The sequence below is a fragment of the Zootoca vivipara genome, chromosome 2 (assembly GCF_965207765.1).
Source record: "Zootoca vivipara chromosome 2, rZooViv2.hap1.1, whole genome shotgun sequence".
In the NCBI taxonomy this organism is placed as follows: domain Eukaryota; kingdom Metazoa; phylum Chordata; class Lepidosauria; order Squamata; family Lacertidae; genus Zootoca; species Zootoca vivipara.
The window spans coordinates 25,714,181-25,736,838 of NC_142584.1; the positions used below are offsets into that span (position 1 = coordinate 25,714,181).

At 45.5% G+C, this 22,658-nt stretch overlaps 1 protein-coding gene across 9 annotated transcripts in view; it reads left to right on the top strand.

Annotated features, from left to right (window-relative positions):
- Positions 1–22,658, top strand: part of BAHCC1 (BAH domain and coiled-coil containing 1) — a 115,099-nt gene that overhangs the window by 12,907 nt on the left and 79,534 nt on the right. For 8 of the 9 annotated variants that reach the window (XR_015948381.1, XM_060271941.2, XM_088662993.1 and 5 more), the window contains exons 1-2: positions 4,830–5,042; positions 9,440–9,849. Coding sequence is in view for 8 of the 9 variants with exons in the window: in XM_060271941.2 (XP_060127924.2) it covers positions 9,684–9,849 (166 nt within the window). In the remaining variant the exon portion in view is untranslated. Of the gene's footprint in view, positions 1–4,829; positions 5,043–9,439; positions 9,850–22,658 lie in introns of those variants that run through there. The other variant, XM_088662987.1, reaches the window with a different exon arrangement.

Genomic DNA, 22,658 nt, shown 5'->3' on the forward strand with positions numbered 1-22,658 from the left:
GAAGGCCTTAGAACTACTTCACATCCTGCACTTCGAAGTTTTGCAATCTCTCCCTTCTAATTTCCCCCCAGCCCCTGGAATTGCTGGGGGGGGGGCAGCAGTCCCGCCCGTTGTTGTTGTTGTTGTTGTTGTTACAGTTAGTAATCAACTGTGTCCAAGTTTCCCGCCCAAAGGCCCTTCGGCTGCAATCCTCATAACCCTACTTACCTGGGAGTAAACCCAATTGAATTCAACAGGACTTACTTCTGAGTAGACGTAGTTAGACTTGCGAATGCAATTATGTGCAGAGTTGCAACCTTAAAAGAGTGGAACTTGTGCTTTCGAGTAAACTGTCCAGAATCGGGCTCCGTACACACCAGGCCATGCTTCAATCCTGAGAGTAAACACGTATAGGATTGCGCGTAAGGCTTGCTGTTTGCACGGTTCACACATCCCCGCCCGCAGCTATCCACATCAGCTTGGAAGTAAAGTTGTATATATTTCAAGGAGACTTTATTAAAGTGTGTTTTAGGATCGCCTTTTGCGCTTCTAAATATGATGACCTGGAAAAAGAACCCGGGCAGCTGGAATTTGCTTCCTCCCGGCAAACGCGTCCAGCTGCTTGTGCTAAATTCCCTTAATTTGAAATAACAATTCCAAAATCAAACCAATCAGCCTTATCCTCCCCCGCAAAATGGGATCAAGGGGCGAAGTTTTTTTGTTCGGACGTTGCGCGTAGGGATAAAGCGTCTTAGTGGTCTCGCTGTAACGTTTGAACGTAGCCATATTTGCCTTTATCTTTGGACATCTGGAGAGGCGATACGAGCAGGCGGGAGAGGAAACCTTGAGACCGCATTTCCCCTCTCATCTCTGCTCTGGACCTTCAGACCAAGGCAGAAACCTGGGGAAACAGCGGAGAGTTCTGGCACAAAGGGTTTCCTCTCACGTTGCTATTTAACGCCGGATCCACAAAGGTGGAGGTGGAGGGTTGGACGCGGAGCCCGTTTGACAAGGGAGCCACGGTTAAAAGGAGTTGGAAATTTAAGGGCGGACAGGAGAGACGCCCCAATGATGGGAATGCAGGAAAAGAAGGAGGGTTCTTAATGGGTGCCAAGCTGGACTAGCTGGATATACTATGGGGTGAAGGGGGAGAAGCCCGAAGCTAAGCAGGTCTGGATCTGGTCAGGATCTGGATGAGTGACCGCTCAAGGACCGCATGCATGCAGTCTTGGGTTCCACGGCGGAAGAAAGGTGGAATAAAAAAACTGAGGAAAATATGTACAACTCGTTTTTCTGTTTTTAAACCTACTTCCTTTCCTTCATTTGTATTTCAGAAGATGTAGGCTAATAATAATTTAGACAGATAATGCAGAAGACACGTAGGCACGTTGCCTCCGTCCTCCAGTAGAATAATCACGATTCAAAAGTTTCCCGTGTTTCTACTGTGTTGACCTGAATTTTTCTTGGGGCGAGTGAATATTTACAAAAATAAATCTGGATTCTCTACTTGCAGTTTAATGTAGATTGCTGAATGTATACCTTCATATAAGTTTCCCTGTCAAAATCCAGAGCCTACGGCTTTTTGTTAGAGAAACAGTCCATATATATATATTGGAAGGCAGGCACAATCGCACCTCTTGTGACACACAGTGTTCCCCCCAACCCTACCCCACCCGCATGTGTCCTGGCTAAAAGCCTGGCTTGATGGATGAGCAGAAAGAGGGGCAGATTGAAGCGATCGAGGATTGAACTCAATCGTTATTTTGTGCATGCGTGAGAGTTGTGTGTGTTTACTGGTGGGTTTTTTTAAATAAAAAACTGGAGAATACCACTCCTCCAATTTCCACACTCCACTTCAAATCTGCATGCCCATTCCGTAGCTTCTCTTATTTTCCCGGACTCCAGGTGAAGGTACCGTCTGAAAGTGCACTTGCGTGTCAGATCTTCCTTTTTCTCCCTCCCACTCGTCACTTTTTAAATGAGCAATTCAACAGCCTTGCTTTGTGTTTGTCAAACCTCTCCCTCTCCCCACCCCCTCGTCACAACACACTCCTTTTCGAAACCCATTCCCTCTTTTTTTTTTTTAACATGGCTTGCACGTTTGTAATTTCTTCTAGATACAATGTTATGATTCTCAGTAGAACTTTCTCAATCACTCTGCACACACATCGCCTGTGAAGTCACCCAGGGCCTCTTGGGTTAAAAGTTTCTTTCCCTTTGGAGACTGTCTCTTCCTAAGCAATCTTGCGCGAGTTTTAGTGGGAAGTCAGTCCGTCGCCGCTGCGTCCAAGGGGCCTTATCCTAGGAAGTGTCTTCCGAGTGGAAGCCTTCCTAGGCTTGTCCACGCGGCTCGTGCTTACGGATCGACTCTTTCACAGTTTAATATAAACACAGCGTTAGGAGCAGAAACAGAAAACTTGGCAAGTGAGCACCCAAACAATCCGCGGGGTGGCAAGTTTGTTTCAATCGGTGCCCTTCCTAGGTTTTTAACACGAGGCGACTTCGCTATAACCCTATCGTCACCACCGCGGTGAGAATTACAAACACACACACACACCCATTTGCGTGTATACAGGCGGGCGCACGCTTGCTCCTTCTCGGTCGCCTTAATTCAATTTGCCCCACCGGTTAATGAATAGCTCCATTGTAATCTAATATTGCTTACGGGTTATTCTGATTTATTCTGCATTTTCCAAATCAATTACACTCCCTTTTAATTTTTTTTTTAAAAAACCCCATCAGTATAGGGAAGAGAATCTTTGCGCCGCCACCGCACTGCACGCGCGCGCGCCTTTCCACCTCACTCGATCACTAGGGCGCGGACATTTCTCCCGGTTAGCGTCGCTGCATATTCCGCTTTTTTTGGGGGGGGGGAAACTATCCTCGGAGGAATATCCCGAGGCACGCAGTTTGGCAAAATGGAGGGCGCGATGGCCCTGTTGGAAAACTGGGGAGAGATGTGGGAACCAGCTGCGCCTGCAAAGTGGGGAGCGGAGCAGGATCCGGACCCGCTTTCCCGGGGCAACCCGCCCATCCGGCTCTCTGTGTACGAGAAGGAGAAGCCTCGGCTCTGCCTCTCCTCCCCTGGAAACGCTAGAACTTCCCGGGCTGCTGTGCCCATTCTGCGCTGCTGCGACGGCGGGTGCTGCCGGGTTCCCCGGTCCCCAATCCTGCGCAGGGAGGCGAGGCTGCCCGTCCGCCCCGCGGTGCTTGAGCACCACCCTGCCTGGAATGAATGGCTTTGCTTTCAGACTCGCTAATAGTGACTCAGTCCGTTTCCCCTTTTCTTTGCTCCTTTTGATCCTCTCCACTCTTTGACCTTCTTTTGGCTCCAGGGACAGTCGGCTCGGCCTCGGGGGTGGGGGGGTGCCGGGGAGGGGGTGCGCTGGAAACAGTCCCCAGCTTATCTCCTTTCATCAAACCAGCCCCGGGCCCCCTGCAAACCGCGGGGCCAGTAATTGCTTTTTTCAGGCAGCCCAGTGCGGACTGGCGAGCAGCCAATCAGCGCCTTGTTTACACTGGATGATGGACAGCGGGCTGGGGGACTGCCAACCAATCCGGGCGTCTCCTGGAAGTGGGGAAGGGCGGGTTGGAAGAAAGGAAAGGGGCGGGGGGGAGGAGGAGGAAGGGAATAAACGGAAGGCGGTGTGGTTAACCTCTCCGTCGCCGGTGTAAAATCGGAGGCTCGGTGTGTGTGGGGTGTGTGTGTGTTTTTGCACCATGCAGCTATTTTTTTAAAAATGAGTTTTAATACTATATAGGAAGGATGCGGCCTATTTAAGGTAAAGGGACCCCTGACCGTAATCGAGGGGAGCGTAGGTGGTTGCAAAAGAACAATCTGCGAGCAGAATTGTGATTGCAGTTTGCTTGCTTGTTTGGTTTTTTTTTACAATTTCAGGGAATGCGTTGGGAGCTTTGCTTTGAAGGTGGTTGAAGGATGGGATTAATGGTGATGCGAAGTGTGCGGCGGGTGCAGAGAGCGAGCCGGGAGGGGAGGGAAAGGATGACTGTACAAATAAATAGATCTCGGTTTATGGTAACCCACCTGGGAGCTTGCATGTGCCTCGGCGTAGCGCGGAAGAAGAGGGGCTTCCTTGCGTCTGGAGAAGCACGTGCTCACGAAGCAGTTGCCCCCCCCCCCAATCCCCATGGGAACTCGTGTCCTTGAGCGCTTTAAAGACGACTCAAACCCCCCCCCCGCCGCCGCCCCAGCACGGAATATCATCCAGGGATGTTGAAATGCACGGGAGTGCTAGGGACCCCTATGGTCGTAAATCTCTCTCTTAAGTGTTTGGTTTGTAAAGGCATACCTTGCCCAAGAAAAAAGCTGCCGTGAGCCAGGCGCCCCCCCCCCACCGCACTTGATCGGTGCAAGGGCGACTCCGTGGCGATGACTGGGCTCTGCCGCTGCAAGACACACACGCACTGGCCAGTCTAGCTAAGCGAAAGAAACAACAAGCCCCCTGCAACCCCTCACCACCCAGCTGGCGTGCGTGTGTGGGCTGGAGCCGCTCTCTGGCAGGGCTCTTCCCCTCCCCATTCTGCAGAGCTTTCTTCCTTCTCCCTCCCTCTCGCCCTCCCCCCGCGTTCGCTACGTATCCCCCCATTCAGCAAAGCGGAGGCTAAGCTGCGCGAGGGGAGCTGCGCAACTGGAGGGACTTGAATTAGGCGCCATTGGGTTGAGTAGTAACCCTGCTGCTCTCTGATTGGCAGCTCCCTGGCCCCGCGCCAGCCTATGGGGAAGCCTGTTTACGCAGGGAGAGTGGCACGAGCTTATTACCGTAGAGGACCGGGCGTCCAATCAGCGAGCGTGCTCACCCTGAGTGAGTGGCACGAGCTTATTAGTATGCAGGGAGAGTTGCTTGCAGGACTGAGCTGCGAGGTTGGGGAAGCTGGAGCCCGCGACAGGGTCTTTTTCCCCCCTTTCTGCAAGGAGCAGCAGCCAGTGCATTTACAGTGCAACAGTCAGCACAGTGCAAATACCAGTAGGAATACAACAAAGTCCCAGTCACTGATTTAATTGTATTGCGTTCCCTGTGTGCAAAGGAACACCCCTCCCTCCAGTAAGTAATTGAAATTTATTTAGTGTATGAATATATATATATATAAATATATTTGAAAAGTGCATTATTTGGTTTTTTATTAAAATATATTATTTTTTTATTATCGAGCACACCCTCACGGTGGTAAGGTCTGAATTAATTTGTTTTTTACATTTTTTTTGCAAAATATTGCTAGCAGAAATTATTTTGAGCTTATTTTTCATTTTAAAGGCAATTCGGACACCCGGTATTCGCTGTGTGTAACATTGATAGCAATCCTCTGACTAAATTGTATCAATTCCTTAACTAAATTGAATATAATGTAACGACATCCTTGGGGGAAGGAGATGCGTATTGTTTCTAACGAAAAGAAAGCCTGCGAAATACGTGCATGAAGGTTTATTTTATTTCTCAGTGGTTCAGTTGTGCCTTAGAAATGTTGTACCGAGCTCCGGGCAGTACTAACAAAACCCACGATTGTTCGCATATTTCTTACTGAAATTCTAGTTGTTGAATTGGGTGGGGGTGGGGGTGTTTTTTCCCCTTCCCTCCTAACGGAGACGTGAATGGGGGCTTTGCAAGACAAACAAACGCAGGCATTGTAGTATTTTTTTGGGGAAGGGAGAAGGAATGTATGCAAATATGTAGCCTCCCTTGTTTAAAAATTAAATCACAATAAAAATTAAATCACAATGCAGGCGAGAGTTAGGGTTTTCTCCTCGACGTGCAGTCTGCGACCGAAAGTGTTTGATGCATATTCGGCTATTCCGAACTGCAAAGGAAAAATAAAATAAAATACTTGGAACAGATGCATTCTAATTTATTTATGCCCCTGTCTGTGTTTCTGCGCATGTATGTCGATTTTACGTAGGAAGTAGGGCTTTTAAGTTTTGCAGTGGCGAGGAAAATGCCGTGGTGATGTTGTGAGGAAATGTTTCATTAAGACTGGAGGTAAAGGCCTTTCTTCGTTTGTTTTTGGTTCAGCTTAGAAGGTTGAACCAGGTTGCGTTTTTGCACGGGAGAGGAATTCGTCTTGCAAGGGAGCAGCTGGGAGAGGCGCTTTGTCTCTCGCTCTCCGATCTCTCCCCGCGTCCGCCCCTCTCTCGGTCCTTCCTTCTCGGATCCCTTTAGTGATAGCTTTATTTCTAAAAGGTGTGCGGGGGGGGGAGGGGGCTCTGGCTGGAAAGCTACATCTACAGCAATTTCGGTCTGGCTTCCTTAAAATCTCTCTCTCTTTCTAGATTCACACACGCACACAAGCGATTTGGCAAATAACAAGATTCGGAAAAATGTATAATATTGCATAAAATGCACTGTGGGGTGGTAGGGAGGCGCCAGTGGAGGCACTTTTGGGGCAGATATCTCCAATTTCTTCGCTGGCCGACGATGCCTAGCGGAAGCTTTCTAGGTTCCCAGCACCGGAAGATCTTTCTGCTCGCGGCCGCTCGAGAGGCCTCTTCGCTGGGCTATAAAAACAGCAAGCACCGCCGAGACAGGCGGCCCTCTAGCTTCTCCCTGCCAGGCCCGAGGTCGGTGCGCCGAAGGGTTTGAAAACTCGCTGGATCTTACAGTTCCCCCCCACCCCCAAACGCCTCGGAAGCGTCCGAGAGGATAAAATATTTCTGCTGCACGCAAAACCGCGGATACTCCGTAGATTTGACAACAGAGTGTAAAACTGGATTATTACATTTTCCCCACACCATTTTTTTCTGCCCATATATTGGGGGGAGGGGGAGTAACTCACTGGAACCGAACCGTGCAAATTTGCAACGTCCTTTTGTTCCCTTTGCAACGTCTGAATTCTCTGATTCATTCCGAACCTCCTCGCTCTCGCAAGCGTTTTGTTCTTCGAAAGAATCGCCTTAGTAGTTTTGGCTATGCGGAAAGCAAGCGCTCCGGATCGAAGCCTCCCGCGAGATCCTCTTGTTTTGTTTTGTTTAACGCGAATGGATCCTAAGGCCTTCCTTGTTCTGCAGATAAGCCCCCGTGGAAGAGGCCGCTGGGGGGAAGCCTGGTTTCCTCCTTCCCCTTCGGCTCTCACTACGACCAGGATGGACACGATCTTGCAGCAAGACCTTCTGCTGTACGGGGTGGTGAGAAAGCCTTACTGGAGCACTCAGACCGAAACTTTGCATAGGCCTGCAATCGCGTTTTTTACAATCAGCTGCTTGCTTTATTTCAGTCCTGCACCTCAGATTTTCATACTGTTTTCCTTCTCCTAGAGAGAAAAGGGGGCGGGAGGGAAGAGGGGAGAAATCCTACACAAGACGTTTCCATTCACGTTGATGTATCGAACCCCAAAGTTGCTGAAGCTGCTAATTTAGCTTTTGTCTTCCAGGCTTCAATTCTTCTCTCCCCCCATTTCCCCCCTTTCCTGACTCTTTGAAGTGGGTCCCTCATATATAATCCGCTGGTTTTTACATGATTTTTGTTGATTGCTGAAAGGGGGAAACTGCCCCTCCCCCCATTGTAGAAGACAGAAATCCTTTATAATTCCTTTTAATTGCAAAGCAGAAAAATCTGAGTTGAGGGCAGAGAGAGGATCCATTCAGGGAAATAGTGAGAGGAAAAACCCTGCCCTTTTGTATTTAGTAATTTCATTTATTGACAATGCAAAAGCTGCCCATATATTTATATTTTTAGCCTGTGTGTGTGATATATATATATATATATAAAGCTTATCAGCTGTGCAAATATGTAGTCACTTAATACATTATGTTTTCAGTTGTAGATTAAATCAAACACCAAATAGTCCGGCACTGTTAAAGAGCTGCAAGCGTTGAATCCAGCAATTAAAAACTGTATTGAGTAAATGGAAAGCATCTCGCAGTGCAGTCCTCTGCCTGTTTACTTAGAAGTACATCCTATTGTGTTCAATGGTGCTTACTGCCAGGTAAACGTGCATAGGACTGCAGCCTGTATGTGGCTTTGTTGTGACTGAGGCACATTACTGTGTGTGTGAATTCTAAGATTTACAATTATGTATTTTCAATACACTGTAGTCTTTACCTTTTTTCACCCACCCCGCACCCTTTCCTTTTGGATTTGGAGGCGATATGAATCCTTCAGACATTATTGAGTTCCAGAAATATTAGATGTGTACAGTAGTCTTAATTGTCTGGACATGGGGGTGGGCAGAAGGGTTCTAAATAATTTGGGTGTGTGTCTCCACCCCCCATAGCAGATGCAGTAGGGTAGTCGTCGTCCCCAATCATATATCACATTTTTACAGGGGAGTTGCAAATATTTGTAGTTAGAAGTCAGCAAAAAATATTCCAATACAACACAACCTTGCTTGGTAAATCTGAAAGGGGGGGAGAGGCGAGGAAGGTCTTTTATTCCCCCTTTTCCCTTCCTCTTGGCTTAATGTTACACATTGGTCCTAAGCCAAAAAAAACCCTTACGTGTAAATGGATTGAATGGATAGGAAGGACTTTACATAACTCTTTTGTCTAGGAATACAGTTGTAGGATTTAAACCTCTGTCCTTGGAGGAAGAATGCAAGGCTTTGCCACTAAGGTGTCTTGTGCAGTGAAATATTTGTTCCTGGGCTTGAGTCGTGGAAGGGCACCAAGCTCCTTTTCTCTGGGCTGATCTCCTTTTTCTCTAGTTTGCTGAAGGGGGGCTTCTTTTTGGATCCCATCAGGGGAACTCTCGCCCATAATCAAAGCCCGTGTACTGGGGAGGGGAGAAATCTCCTTTTCTCTTCAAAATACCATCACCCCACCCAAAATACAGTAACTTGAAAGGCAATCGATCGAAGCTTAAAAAATCAGGTTGGGAATCCCCCCCCCCAATTTTCCACTGTAATGTAAAGAACGACGCATTCCTCTGGTTTGGTTTGCCCATGGAAGAGAGCAGGACAGAGGACCCAAATATTATTGACCAGCTCTACATACAACTACAGCAGGCAAATAAAAACTTAGCCATTCGGGAAAAAGATGCATAATTCAATCTTCTTTCCCAGCCCCCGCTCTCGGTTCCTGGGCGCTCTGGGCTTTTTCTTTTTTTTGCGGGGGGGGGGAGTTTCTTTTCTATTTTTTCAACGCCTTCCTCTTCGTTTCTCTGTCGGGGGAGCCGCGCAACGCGCAAAGGGGCCAAACCAGCAGCGCCGAATCGACGGGGGTCTTGCCTCTCCAAAACAAATTTTAGAAAGGGCTTGCTGTTCTCTGCTTCGGTAATCTATAAGGACGGCTTGCTTAATTGTGTTGGGAAGCCTCCCATTATTATTTTAAAATAATAATAATTTTTTAATAACAATAATACTAAAAATCACTAGTAGCCTTTTGCTGCTATGGCGGGGAAGCCTTGGGTTCCGTGCGCCCCCGGATCGTCCCCTTCCCCGCTCACCTCTTCCAGTTCCCGGCTGCTTTCTCACGCTTTTCTCCGCTCTGTCCCTCCCCTTCTGTTTTCTGCAGAGAATGAGGCTGGATCCCCGGTGCCAAGAGAAGCGGAGGAGCCGCGGAGGGCTGCCGCCAGCCTCGTAGTGAGAGCAGAGAGCCCTTGGTCCCCGGCGCCTGGTGCGCTGCCCGTTTCCCTCCGCGGAGGGGGACCCGCCTGTCTGCCCGCCTGCCCGTCGGTCCCGCTCGCTCGCTCGCTCGCTCTGCTGGCCTCCCTTCCCTGCTGGGGTTTCGGCGGCGGCGGCAGCAGCGCGGCCCCGGGATGGATGGCCGCGAGTTCGCGCCGCCGCCTCACCTCCTGGCCGAGAGGGGCCACCGCAACGGCTCCAGCCGCCTCGCTTCCTCCGGGCACAACTCGGTGCAGCACGCGGGGCACTTCCAGCCCGGAAAATACTTCCCTTCGCCCATCTCCATGGCTACGCACACAGGTCAGTGGGGGCCACCAGGGTGAGGAGAGGGGAGCAGAGGAGGATCGGGCCTGGGAAGGAGGGAGGAAGGGAGAGGGGGAAGGGCCCGGTCACTTTCCTACCTGGCTGCAAAAGGGTCGCCATCGCCAAAGGATGAGCGGGCAATTGTGCAAAGATTATATATTTACCTTCTATATATATATATATTTAAAAAATGCGTCTTGATCTTGAGGCTGATCGATCCGGTTGCATCCGTGCAAAATGATCTCAACAGCTCACTGAGGAGCTGCCCCCCCCCAAAAAAATAGAGTTGAGGGGAGAGATATGTTGCAATTAATAGATTCACCATTGTAGACTGGCTGCTCTTTGCAAATGCCCTTTCTGCTAACATATTTTGTTTCTTGTTTTTGTTTTATTAAGCATTAATACTTTTTTAAATTTTTAATTAAAAAAAAACCTCAAGGAAAGGGTGTGGGGGGGGGGACAAACAAAAGCCCTCAGCTGGCCTTTGATTGCATGGAGGGCCGGGCAGAGATTCCATCGCATGCAGAAGCCGAGGCAGGCATGTTAGAGAGGGGAAATCATCATAATTCAAGAGGATTTGGAGGGTGGGAGGAGGGGAAAAAAGGAGGCATGGGTTTTCCATTCCTTACTTTTCCTCTTTTTTTTTTTGCAACATCTTTTATATGGTAGAATGGGGGTTCTCAAAAGTGAGGGGGAGATGGCCCTTTTGCCCTTGGCTAATAATTCATAATGATGGGGCTGCACATGCAGCTCGGTTTAGTGGATGTGGAAGAGGAGGAAGCTGTATATTTTCTCTCAAATCTGGATGTACTAGGCTGATAACAAGCGAAATGCGTCCCATCCTCGCTCCCCCCCCCCGGCAACCCACATATTCCTTACGGTGGAGTTTTCCTTTTTTTTAAAAAAAAAATTTAGTCATTGGGGAGAAGTGGTTAAAATAAGGGCCTTTCCACCCCCAACCCCCTACTCCTACCCCCTTAGTAGCTGGAACTGAAGGGAAATAAATCCCACAGAAGAGAAGAGGGTGGGAGGGGGGGGGAGAAACCCTTTTTCTGCATTAACATCCTTAAGAAATTCTATTGCCTGAACAAAAAGGCTGTTATTTGCCAAGGAAGGGTGAGCACCCAGGAGCCGGCTATGCTCTTTCAGGTTAGGGGTAGCTGTATGTGCAGGGTTAGCATTAATAGAGCGGGTGGTGTAAGACTAGAAAATCCTGTTTCTATATAAAGCCCTGAAGTGTCAGGGTGAGAATGGGTTTGCAGTGCATGTGTTAGCTTTAACAAGTGCTTGTGGTATCCTGCTAAAGACACAAAGTTTGGCAAGAAAAATCAGAAGTGGGGGGGGGGTATATGTGCCAGGAGATTGTCTGTGGCATCAATTAGTTGTTTGGGAGAGGGGGAAGGTTACCAAACAGAATCTATCGGGCTAGGTAGCTTTTTTGCGGGATGTCAGGACGCACAAAATTTAAACGTCCACTGTATGCTAAACAACTCAAGATTTCTAGTAACCCCACTCCAAAATTCAGAATCTCGTTGGAGGTAAGAACTATACCGTCTTGGAAGTCTTCATTAACATCCTTGTATACGATGAGGAGAAGGGATTTAAACTCACGAGGCTTGAATGCAAAAATTCCCTGGATTGGAATTTTCCCCGAGGAAGGAATAAGAAAATGCTGAGTAAGGGAATATGACTTTGTATATTTTGCCTTTTGTTTCTGGGTATTGTAGGCTTTTGGTTTGTGAAGGGTTTGATTTAGCTGTTCTGGATTTATTTTTGGAAATGGCAATGCTCTTATCAGGAATAGATGGTTTGGCGTTAGAAACATTTTATTTTCACTGTGAATGTTTGAATTAGTTTTCAGTGTAACCTAACCAGACACTATATTTAACCCAAAGTCGATAAATGTATTTCTGTCCTCAAAGTTTTTGTCATATAAGTTGATTTTCAAATGCTGTGGCAGGCTCTGAATATGTAGTGAGCACCTTCATTTTGTGTATGTTGCATATTGGCTATATATTTATGGTAGTAGGGATTTCATCTTAGATTTACAAAACCACACACAGCCAATTAAGTTTTGTTTACAAGTTACTTTAAACATCAGAGCAAAAAAAGGAAAAGATGTTGCAGTTTTTATTTTTCTCTAAACTCAGCAGTCACAGCCATTGTTGCTAGCTTGATGAACTGTGAATGCTAATAAAATTATATCTGCTTTAATGGGATTACAATTAGTACATGGATTAAAAAAGATGGCATGAGGTAAAATTATCTACTGGGAGTGCAACTCAACGTTTGTTTGTTTATTTATTTATTTATTCGTTTAAAAATACATACCCAAATTCAGAGTTTTTAATGGCTTTTAGCACAATCAGATTTAAAAAGTCCTAGCGAATGTTATGTGCAACACAAGTTACTTGTGCTTTATTTGAAATAATGGAATCGTAGATTTGCAGGGTTTTCTCTAGGCTTTAGATTTTATCCCTTTTCTTTAAATAAAATAGAAGATGCTCATTGGAGTGAAGTCGTCTTCTTCTTTTTAACCTGTTAGGTTCAAAGAACACCAGGAAAGAATTTTAAAATGCAAACCCAGGCAAATTGGATGAGGAGTATGATTGGTGTCAATCATTGTGCTTTTCTTCCATAGTCTGGATTCAATACCCCTTGTCCTGCTTCCAAGCCATATGAAACCCTTCTGTTGATCTCTTTTATTTTTCTATTCTATTGTGGGTTTTTCTAAAAAATGAGAATTTTGATTAAGCTCATAATTAGAAATATGGGGAAGGAATTCTTTTCCTACAGCCTCTTCTCCTTTTGAATGTGTGCTTTTAATGTTTTTGTTAGGTGCATTCCCCCCCCTTTTCCCTTTTCTTTTTTTTTACGTTCAAGAAGCAAACTGTCAATTCCCATAGAATAAATTATTGATGGAATCTTGACACTGATGCACAATTATAATACAGGGAAAGGCCTCTCCAAAACCAGAGGTCACAATATGTGAATATACAGGCTCGGCTGTGCTGAATCTTGGCCAGGTGCTTTTCATTATTGTTGTTGTTGCTATTTGTTGTTTGTTGTTGCTATTATTAAGTCTATAAAGGACGGCAAAGTCTGCCAAACGTTTCTTTTTCCTTTTACATTTGGAACAAGCCACACACTTTTATCTCCTTGTATCATTTCGCAGAGGTAGGGAAGAGACACTCCCGCTTATATATAGTATACTTAGGGCCTTATTTCTTCAAAAGAAATAGGTTGGGAGAGGCCGTTTGTAAGCTGTGTTTCGGGCACCCACAACTCTTTGGGCAACTAAAGCAGAAACAAAAACTGAACACAGAATTCCAAAAGGCCGGATGCAAAGCAAACCCACTGGGAAAAGGCTGGAACGCAAAGTGCTCTTGCAAGAGTGCGCTTAATTTTTATGTCCATTCGGACGAAATTCCACAAGGCATGCATTCACCGATCAAGCATATATTCCAACACTCCCTCCTCCCTGGAATTCTTTCCCCATGGAGATATGGCATACCCTCCCTATTCCTTTCCCCCAACAGTGTCTCTCTCTCTCTCTCTCTCTCTCTCTTCTCTCTTCTCTCTCTCTCTCTCTCTCTCTCTCTCTCTCTCTCTCTCTCTCTCTCTCTCTGAAACAACAACAACAACCTGGCCAACGAGACCTTGGAGTTTTTTCTGAAGCTAGCTTTTAGCGTTTAGCAAATTGTTTTTCTTAAAGCAGAGTGCTGATAGTTTTATAATCCTGCTGTAGAAATTTTATGGTAAAGCGCTGTTATAGTAACCTTGTCACAAAAGGTGCAATTAAAATGTTTTGTCTCATTATTTTTCGCACAGCATTAGATTTGTGTGTTTGCGCGCGTGTCTCTAATGCAGATGGTCCAAAGTCAAAGCTGTGAAAAAAAAATTATTATTATTTTTTTAAAAAAGGAAGGAAGGAAAGAAAAGGATATTAGCAGCATTATTCATCATTACTCCTGCCTGGAGCTGTTTGGATTTTCACATTGCAGTTGACTCTTATTTGGTATGCAAACGAGAGTCCTACCATGAAGGGCTGGTGGAAGAAAGGGAGACCCAAATGCTATCCTTATCCCCCATATCTTGGGAAGGTAGTTGCACGCCATTCAATTCTCCCTCAAAGGTTGGCTGGAAATACTTGCCTTGAAATAGCTTGTGCAGGTACACGAGATTAAAAAGAACCAATTGTAAGTAATTGACAGGGAAAAGAGGGCACGATAGCTGCCAGGAATGGGCTTATGCTTCCAATGAGCATAGCAAAGGATCTCAAAACAGACATTTCTTATGAATGAAAACTCTCGCAGCGGTCCTAAGCTGGAAATTTTCTTGGGAGTAATAGGGTTGGGTTGTTGTTGTTTTTTGTAGATGTAGGTACCGTTAAATCCAGTGATAGGAAGAAAGACAATAAATTCCTGGGGAGGGAGACTCCGTTGCAGGATTCACCCCACCCTACAGTTTCCTCATCTAGTATGCTTTCCCCCCCCACCTACCCCTCTTTTAAAGAAAATACATTTTAGTAAATACCTCATTAACTATCTAACACCAGTGGATGTTTCTGCAACACAGTTCCTAGCATTAAATAGGTGCTAAAGGAGTTACTGTTCAAAGGCATGTTCTAAAGACTCTAACCAACTTTACTTATAAATGACAAGTAGCATGAGACATCAAAGGCAAGGCAGAGATAACAGCGAGGAACTGCCAGCGCTGATCTTTTGCACGGGAACTGCAAGGCGCACATGGTTACACAAGGTGGTTATGGTTTTACACGAGAGAGGGAGAGAGCGCACAAAAATTAAAGTTCAAATTTGAAATGTACATTATCCCACTGGGAATTGCTTTGCCATCATGTCTAATTATTCATATAAGAGGTAGATTTTTCCCCCCCCTTACAGGAGCAACTAGTCTCTCTCTCTCTCTCTGTGTGTGTGTGTGTGTGCGTGTGTGTGTGACTATGATGCTAATTTAGAGGCAAGGCAATATTTCCACGTGCAGGACAAGTTTCCCAGTACAAAATTTACACCGCTGCTTCGAAATGGGCCTTAGCCTCGGAGCAGAAGAGGCTGTTCAGCATATGGGGAGTCCAAATGCAAAGAAGGTTGTTTTAAATAACAGGCAGAAGCCTAAAAATATCCCTTCAGAAATATATATATATATGAGAAAGAAAAATGCCAAACCCTAGAACAGAAAGATCTAAAAATATTCAGGGCTTTGGCAAGGCTCATGAAGTTAAATAAATTATACAAGAGCCATTCATGGGAGAGACTTACTTTCTCTTACAGGAACATTGTTCAAGCTAATAAAAATTATAATTTACTAGCCACCAAGCTTTTCATGAGTCTAAATTTAATTGGTCAGGCTTCTGGAGTCCATCATTTCCTGCTAGATTACTAGATTTGTATTGGAGTTTTTGACATAGCAGAGAACGGAAAAAGACAGAATCATGAAATGGCATATTTCTGGGCGAGCACACAAAGCGGGTGGAGGGGGGGGTGCTGCCTTGCTTCCTCCTCCCTCCCTCCCTCCCACCCAGCCCTGCACCCGGCAAGCTCCCTCTTTTATTCCTCCCTACAGCTTCCCCCCTACCCCATTGCATCTTGAGTAGCTTGGAAAGGTGGGAGGAGACTTCAGGGTTGGGGGGGGGTTGCATAGATGCAGGGGGTATTAGGGACGCGAGAACGCAATTTAGATATTCAGAGCCCTTTGAAACACAGCACAGTTATTTTAATTTGATAAATGATCGGGCACCTTTAAGAGTGTGTTTGAACAATCAAGATACACTTCAGCAAGTTGATAGGATGTATGCTGTCAACTTGCATATGCCATTAGCGTAGACTGCACGCATAAATAATGTGAGAGCACAGCTCCTCTCCCTACCCTTCAATTCTCCATGCGCTACCCACTTACAAAAGAGCCCTTTACCCATTAAACCAGGGGTCTTCAGAGCCAAAAAATCCCAATATTTCTGCCTCCCCTCTCTTCCTCCTCCTTAAGGACAGACTGTTCTAGCTGAGTGCCTTTAAAACGGGAACATATTAGAATAATGAATGTACCAATCCACTTCAACCAGGGTTGCTTTTTTGGGTGTGTGTGTGTGTGTGTAGGAGACAGACAGACAGAGAGACCCTGTTAGCTATGAAAACTGCTTTCTTATCATCTCAGGGTTTTTTTTACCTTCTCGTCCTTTTGACTGTTTTGCCTGTGGTATGTAAAACTGCAGGGTGGGGAGTGTGGTATATGTGTAAATGCGTAGGGAGAGCTGGCATTTAAAATATGGCATGTAATAATTAATTAGACCAAACTAATTAACACCAATCATTCCCAATAAATAATAAAATAAAACCATCAGTTAGCTTTGACTTATGGGCGAACATCAGAAAAGGCTTTTGTGATCATTCATAGGCTGGTTGGTGTGCGTGTGTGTGGATCAGTGAAACTAACATGAGAGGGTGCAGAAATCTACCTGCCTTCTTAGGTCAGTTCCTTTTGCCAGTTGTAAGCCAGCTGTATTTCAACTTCAGGGTTTAATCCACTGGCCTGCCTATCTATCTACCTATGTTTGTAGGTTAGGATTGTGCAAACTGAGTCTTGCAGACCAAAGCGAAAAACTTGTAAGGCTCTTCTTGTCAGTCTTATTTGGAGTGCCATCTTCCTCCCCCCCCTCTCTCCTGCAAGTCAAACTTAAAACGTTTCCTATTTTGAACAGAAAGCTCCAAACCACATGGAGAAAATCCATTTTGCTTTTGGCCTTGTTCACTGCTTCATAGTTCAGTGACGATCTAAAAATCTATGGGATGGGACGGCCACATAAATACACGAAGCATCATTGGTGTTAGAAGTATAGTTTGTGGATTCCTGAAATGTAATTCTTAATTTCTCTCTCTCTCTCTCTCTCTCTCTCTCTCTCTCTCTCTCTCTCTCTCTCTCTCTCTCTCTCTCTCTCTCTCTCTCTGTATCCTTTCTGTTCCTATATTTGTATATCATTGAAATATGAATATGAATGCAAGTACTTAATCCATTTCTCACCAATGATTGAATCTCTATAATCAAAAAGGAGAGGTGACCATAATCAGAGATTCACAAAACACAGTTGTGTTCTTTTAGAGTGGCCATTGTTCTAACTATCTTGAAAACATAACATAACTGAAGAAGTAAGTAGGCAACTCTAAATGGTTCAGAGGATTCTTATTTCCCTAATTTACCAAAAAAGGGGGGGTGAGCCTTGTAAAGTATAGCCGTAATAATTTGTGGTTTATTGATCTGTGTGATTTCTAAGAAAATATCCATTAATGTTGGTGTGCTCTGACCACTTTGCCGCAGAATACGTTCAGGGGATTCAAAATATATATATGCTTGAATGTCGAGACACTGGGCTGAATATCTGAGAATCTACTCAGAAAAATAGTGGAGATATAGTGGATAAGATATAGATAAATATCAAAACCTCACAAAAGCTTTCTTTTGCATGTTATAGTTGCAGAGTTTTCAGACTATATCTGAAACTGAAGGCTTGTTCCAAATGTGTGTGCTATAACCTTAAACATGCCCTGAATATTATGCTTCTTGCATATAGTACTCCTGAGAACTTTATTACCAATAGATCATGTTTCCTGGTGGGTGTGTTTTTTTTAAAATCCGAAATCTGCAAAAATAGCAAAAAAAGGTACTTTTATACTTCTAAACCTACAGGGCCAAGTCTTGATCATTCTCCTAAAACTGTTGAAATAGCTGAAAAGTCTAATTAGAGTGTTGTAATTAATAACATATAATGGTAGTAAAGCCTTTGAGCAATTAAAATTCTCTCAAGTGACCAGAAGGGCTATTACAGCAGGCCCACAATTGCCTTGTAGCTATAAGGATATCATAAAGGGAAAATCCTTGAGGGTGGTGAATTTTAGACAGGGGCAAATTAATAAAATTTCCTCTGGGTTCCCCCCGGTACTTTTAACCAGTGGTACCTGCCCCTTTAGGTTTATGCTAGAATGTCATTTCAATGTTCTGGATGAATACATAAAATAAGAGATGCCACGATAGGCATTTGGGACTGATGTGTCCTGCAAACTTATTATTGTACAAGGGGCCTGAATTGGTTTTCTCCCCCTTGGATATCTTAATAGTGCAATACAGTAGAAATTTCCATTTTCTAAAACCTTGGTTAGCTGAAGCTCGTGACTACCAAAACTCACCGTGGGTCTTCCATGTTAACACAGCCCTCGCATGTAAATGGCACACCCATTTATTCGTACAATTTGGATGTCCTTCAGACCATGCAGATGAATGAATGAGAAGCTACCATATAGAATACAGCCTGTTCCGTATATATGCAGCAGTGGGTTCCCCCCCCCCCGTTCAGCATTCTACGCTAAATAATACTTTTGGACGGTGCAGCAAATTGCTTTGCTGGGAAGGGGGTTTGCATAAGGAACAGTGGGAGTTATGTGCAGGCAATCTCTTGAGTGTAAGCAAATGGCTGGATGAGAAGGAGATAGTGTCAGCTCTCTTTGGGCTAAGTCTTCCTGGCAAATTGTTTATTTCTTTTGCCTATCAGATGGTTGCATTCAGTGCCAAAGTTGCAATTGTCTCTCCTTCCTTCCCTACAGCTGTCTCAATGGATTAAATTCCAAACTGGGATCAGAAGCTGTTTTAAAAGGGAGGGGGGAGGCATTACTGGGAAATTGATGGGGCCTAAACAGGTGGGGTTGTGTACTATTTAAGAGAGAGTGAGAGAGAGAGAGAGAGTTGTTGCTTTTGATTTTCTAAGACCTTGAAAAGCAGCAGAGAGAGTCCAAGTCACCCAAGGTTGCTGGTGGGATCCCTTGATCTCTCTCTCACACACTAATATGTAGCTGTGTCTCCAACGCAGATCCATTGAGCACGGCAAATAAATAAAAGCAGCCCTGGGTGGGAGTGAATGGATCAAGTGGCAAGCTATCTTGAAACCTTCTATAAAATACTTTTTAAAGATTTCATCTTGGTGATTAGCGAAGCATGGGTCGAGAACACGCACGCACCCCCACCTTCCATCCAGCCAGTTGCAGCGTGAGATGATAACCCATCATCTTTTATGGAGCAAAGCTGGAAGATTTCCCCAAGTTTCATTTAGCTATTTATCATCCTGGCAGGTGCTCCCCCCCCCACAAATGCACATACTAGTCCTTCTCTTGCTCCTATCTCTCTGCAACGCACCCCTCCCCCCTCAAACACACAAAAATATGCCTCTGCAGACTCACTAGAAAATGAATTGTGTATTCTTTTTTTTTCCTGGAGAAGGAAAAATAAAAAGTGTATGTCAAAGTTAAAACAGATTTTGAGATTAACTTGTCTACTCCTTATTAGTGGCACTCCTTCTGAAGCTTACAGAGGATGCAGATAGAGACACATGTGTCAGGCAGAAAGAAAGCAGAATCCTGAGAAACCAAAAATCTTAGAGAATTATGGTTTGAGTAGTTTCATCTGTTGGTTAGCGTTTTGTTTTCTGGATGCTATTTTGCCTCCTTGCATCTGTGAGAGATTGGATGGGCTAAGGGGCCGGAATAACTGTAGGGCATGTTTTTCACTTGTGGGTATGAAAGGGTTTTTGGATGTACAGCGGGTACCTCTACTTACGAATTTAATGCGTTCCGAACACACATTTGTAAGTCGAAAAAAATTGCAAGTCGAATCCCATAGGAATGCATTGGGAGAAAAAATTCGCAAGTTGAAGCAACCCTATCTAAAAATTAAGTAGAAAAAATCCTATCTAAACCACATCCAAGATGGCGGACGGAGCTCCATTCGTAAGTAGAAACATTCGTAAGTAGAGTTATTTGTAAGTAGAGGTACCACTTACTGTACTATCATTCGTCCCAAAATTTTGTAGCCCAGGATGTGTTCTTGGGGCTGCAAAGCGGGCCTTTGGTTTAGCAGCTGCGGGCGAGTCTCTCTTTGATGTATTGAAGCCTGCTTGTAAAATTGTGAGTCATCATGGTGAAACTCAGAGGTGTAAATTCAAGCAGTTGCTTGTGATCTAAGCTGTATGTTTGTGTCCGTGGGTGAAAGATAGAGAGAGAGAGAGAAGCAGAGCACACAACACATGATTAGGACAGGGTTTTTATGGAAAGCAATTGTTAATAATAAAACATTTGCATAGCCTGTTTTATCCTCCCAACTTTCAGAAGGCATCTTAGTGGCACAGGTGGGGTTCACCAAAATCTTTGTGAGGATGGCTGAGGGTGGGGCATCCATTCAGTTTCCTCCTGGGTCCAATCCATCAGTCACTGCAGCTGTGCACACTCCCATCATTTTTGGGGGGGGGCACAGGTGTGGGGGTTTTGCACTGGGGAGGAGGAAATAAGCAGAGGTCCTGCCATGAGCCTGGAAAAGTTTGCGACTTAATGGCTCGGTCCTGAGTTCTGCGCATAGGATGGAAAGAATCAACTGCCGTGTAGGCAGGATGTAACAAATGGCTGTGTGTTAGCACTGCAGCAGCGGGGAAGGAGATAAAATCTTAAGTAGTATTTGTGGCCATTGCCCACAAGAGCTAAACAGAACTGCCACATTTAGGGGCAGTCTACATTGGCGACGGATGCTAAGGGCAAACGAGAGAGCAGGTTTGGTCCCATGTTGGATGTGGGGCTAACTAGATCCTTATCCCCCAAACCAGCAGGGCAGTTCTAATGACCCAGGTTTGCCCAGCTGTAGTTCCTAAATATCTCACACCGCAGCGGGCCCCGAGTCCACTGGGATGGCTTGTAGTTTTTTCTTTTTTAAGCAGATGTCAAGTATCATTAAAAGGAAAACCAGAGAGGGGGAGAGAGAGAGATTGTGAATATTAAGGAAATCTTGGGATTTGGAGGCTGGGGGGTTTCTCCACCCCCCCCATGGTGTTCAGGCGCAGAGAAGTTGCAGGCTCTTGCCATGCAAATGGGGTGTAGACTAGGGAGCAGAGGAATATTTCCCAGAAGTCGTTTATCATGGGGGCTTGCAGTGTAACAAAAGCTTTCTTCGAAAATGATCCCTTCATCCTGACAAACCACATCCCCAAGGGTGTGCTTGGACGCAGAGAGATGGGGGTAGGGGCTTCGCTCCTCCTCCTCCTGGGCTACTCCGGGACTCCCCCAATTCAGAAGGGCGTGGGACAGACAGTGACACTGGCCGGGAAACATCTGTTCTGCAAAATTGCTGGGAATATCCACCGAGCCGCAAGGACTTGGAGAGAGGGTTGTGCCAGGGTTTGGTCTGCTGCTGCTGTGTGTTTTGGTCTGTGTGTTTGGGGGCGGGGGGCACGAGCGAGCCATGTGCCGTGTGGCGATAGCCTAATTAAATATTAAAACACCCTGGTATTACAGCATCTTTAAAATGTACTTTTCAGAAAGATATTTATGACAGCTCATCTCTGCGAGGAGGGCTGACTCAGCTGTCTCTCAGAAAGGGGTGAATTCATCCTTGGCATTCAATCCCTTCCTCTGTGCAGAGTTGGGAGAAAGGCTGCTTCCAAGACATGGCCCGGGGCCTGTGCTGGGTGGATGTCTGAAGGGGGTCAGCTGCATGCTTTCCGCCCTAAGGAGAAGAACGAGAGATTCACGGGCAAACCACGGGCAGTTTAGGAGTGGTCTTCGTAGCGACGCAACAGGGGTTTACAGATCAGGTTGAAGACCGATGGTCAAGGCTCCCCTCCCAAACATGGGATTTAATCTGAAACATCTTGGGCCTAATGAAATATTTTCCTGTGCATCTGAAGCCTCCCCCCCTCCCCCCCAGCAAATGATACCTTCTTGGGTGTTGGCTTCACACTAGTTTGTGACTCTCTGAGATGCTGGGAGTCAATGCAGAGGGTGCATAAAGAACTTGGGCAGAAAAGAGAAACATGCAAGCTTTGTCTTAATCTGCTGCATAATATCTTAGGATGGACCTGAATGAAATCAGGTACGGCACCTGAAATGTCCCCAAACTAAATATGGGGTGTTGGGGTCCCTGTCAGCACAGTGCTTTGATACCTGGACTGGAGCCCGTGTTTCAATTTACAATGCTTGAAACTGTATTCTTCAAGCTGCTTCAGTATAGAAAAGGCAGGTGCAATATATCAAAATAAAGGTTTTCGTTGCATTTAGGGATGTTTCCTTCCTTCAAAGTAAACCTGCATAGGATCAGGCTGAAGGTAAGAGCACCTTCTATATGGACATTCCTCTTTTAAAGGGGTCAGGAGCACTTTTAATGCACACCTGTAAATTGCTGGTGGTGTCTCCTTAGGGGACAAAAAGGAAGAGTTTCAACTTCAGCATATCTGTGTGCCAAAAATGACTTACATTGGCATGCATTTTAAATGGCTAGGAACTATTGTAAGGCTTCTCTAATGGATTAACTAGTGTGTGTGTGTGTGTGTGTGTGTGTGTGTGTGTGTGTACACCCCCTCCCCCCCATGTAAAATAAAATGAAGCAAGATGAGACAGGGAAGTCTCCATGTGGAACTACAAGTGCGCCCTGAACCCTAACTTGATCTTGTCTTTTCTTTTTGTCCAGAAACAGCATTGTTTTCTTTCACCCCGCCACACCCCATCCTGCAACATTTGCACGCAGCACACTTCAATTGCTTGACACTTGTAGCCCTCTCAGGGGCAGTTACTGTCTTTGTTTAAAATATGTATATCCCAGCTGGTGTACCGGGTGGCTCAAGTCAACTGCTAACCACCAAAACATCACAAGTTGCAATGTCTTCCATTCTAGATCCTCTGCCTGTACAACAGAAAAGGAAAGAAATGGATCCCCTGGGGGCCTCTCCCATCTGTTTTCCTAAAAGTTCAGCACCTTTTCTTCTTCTT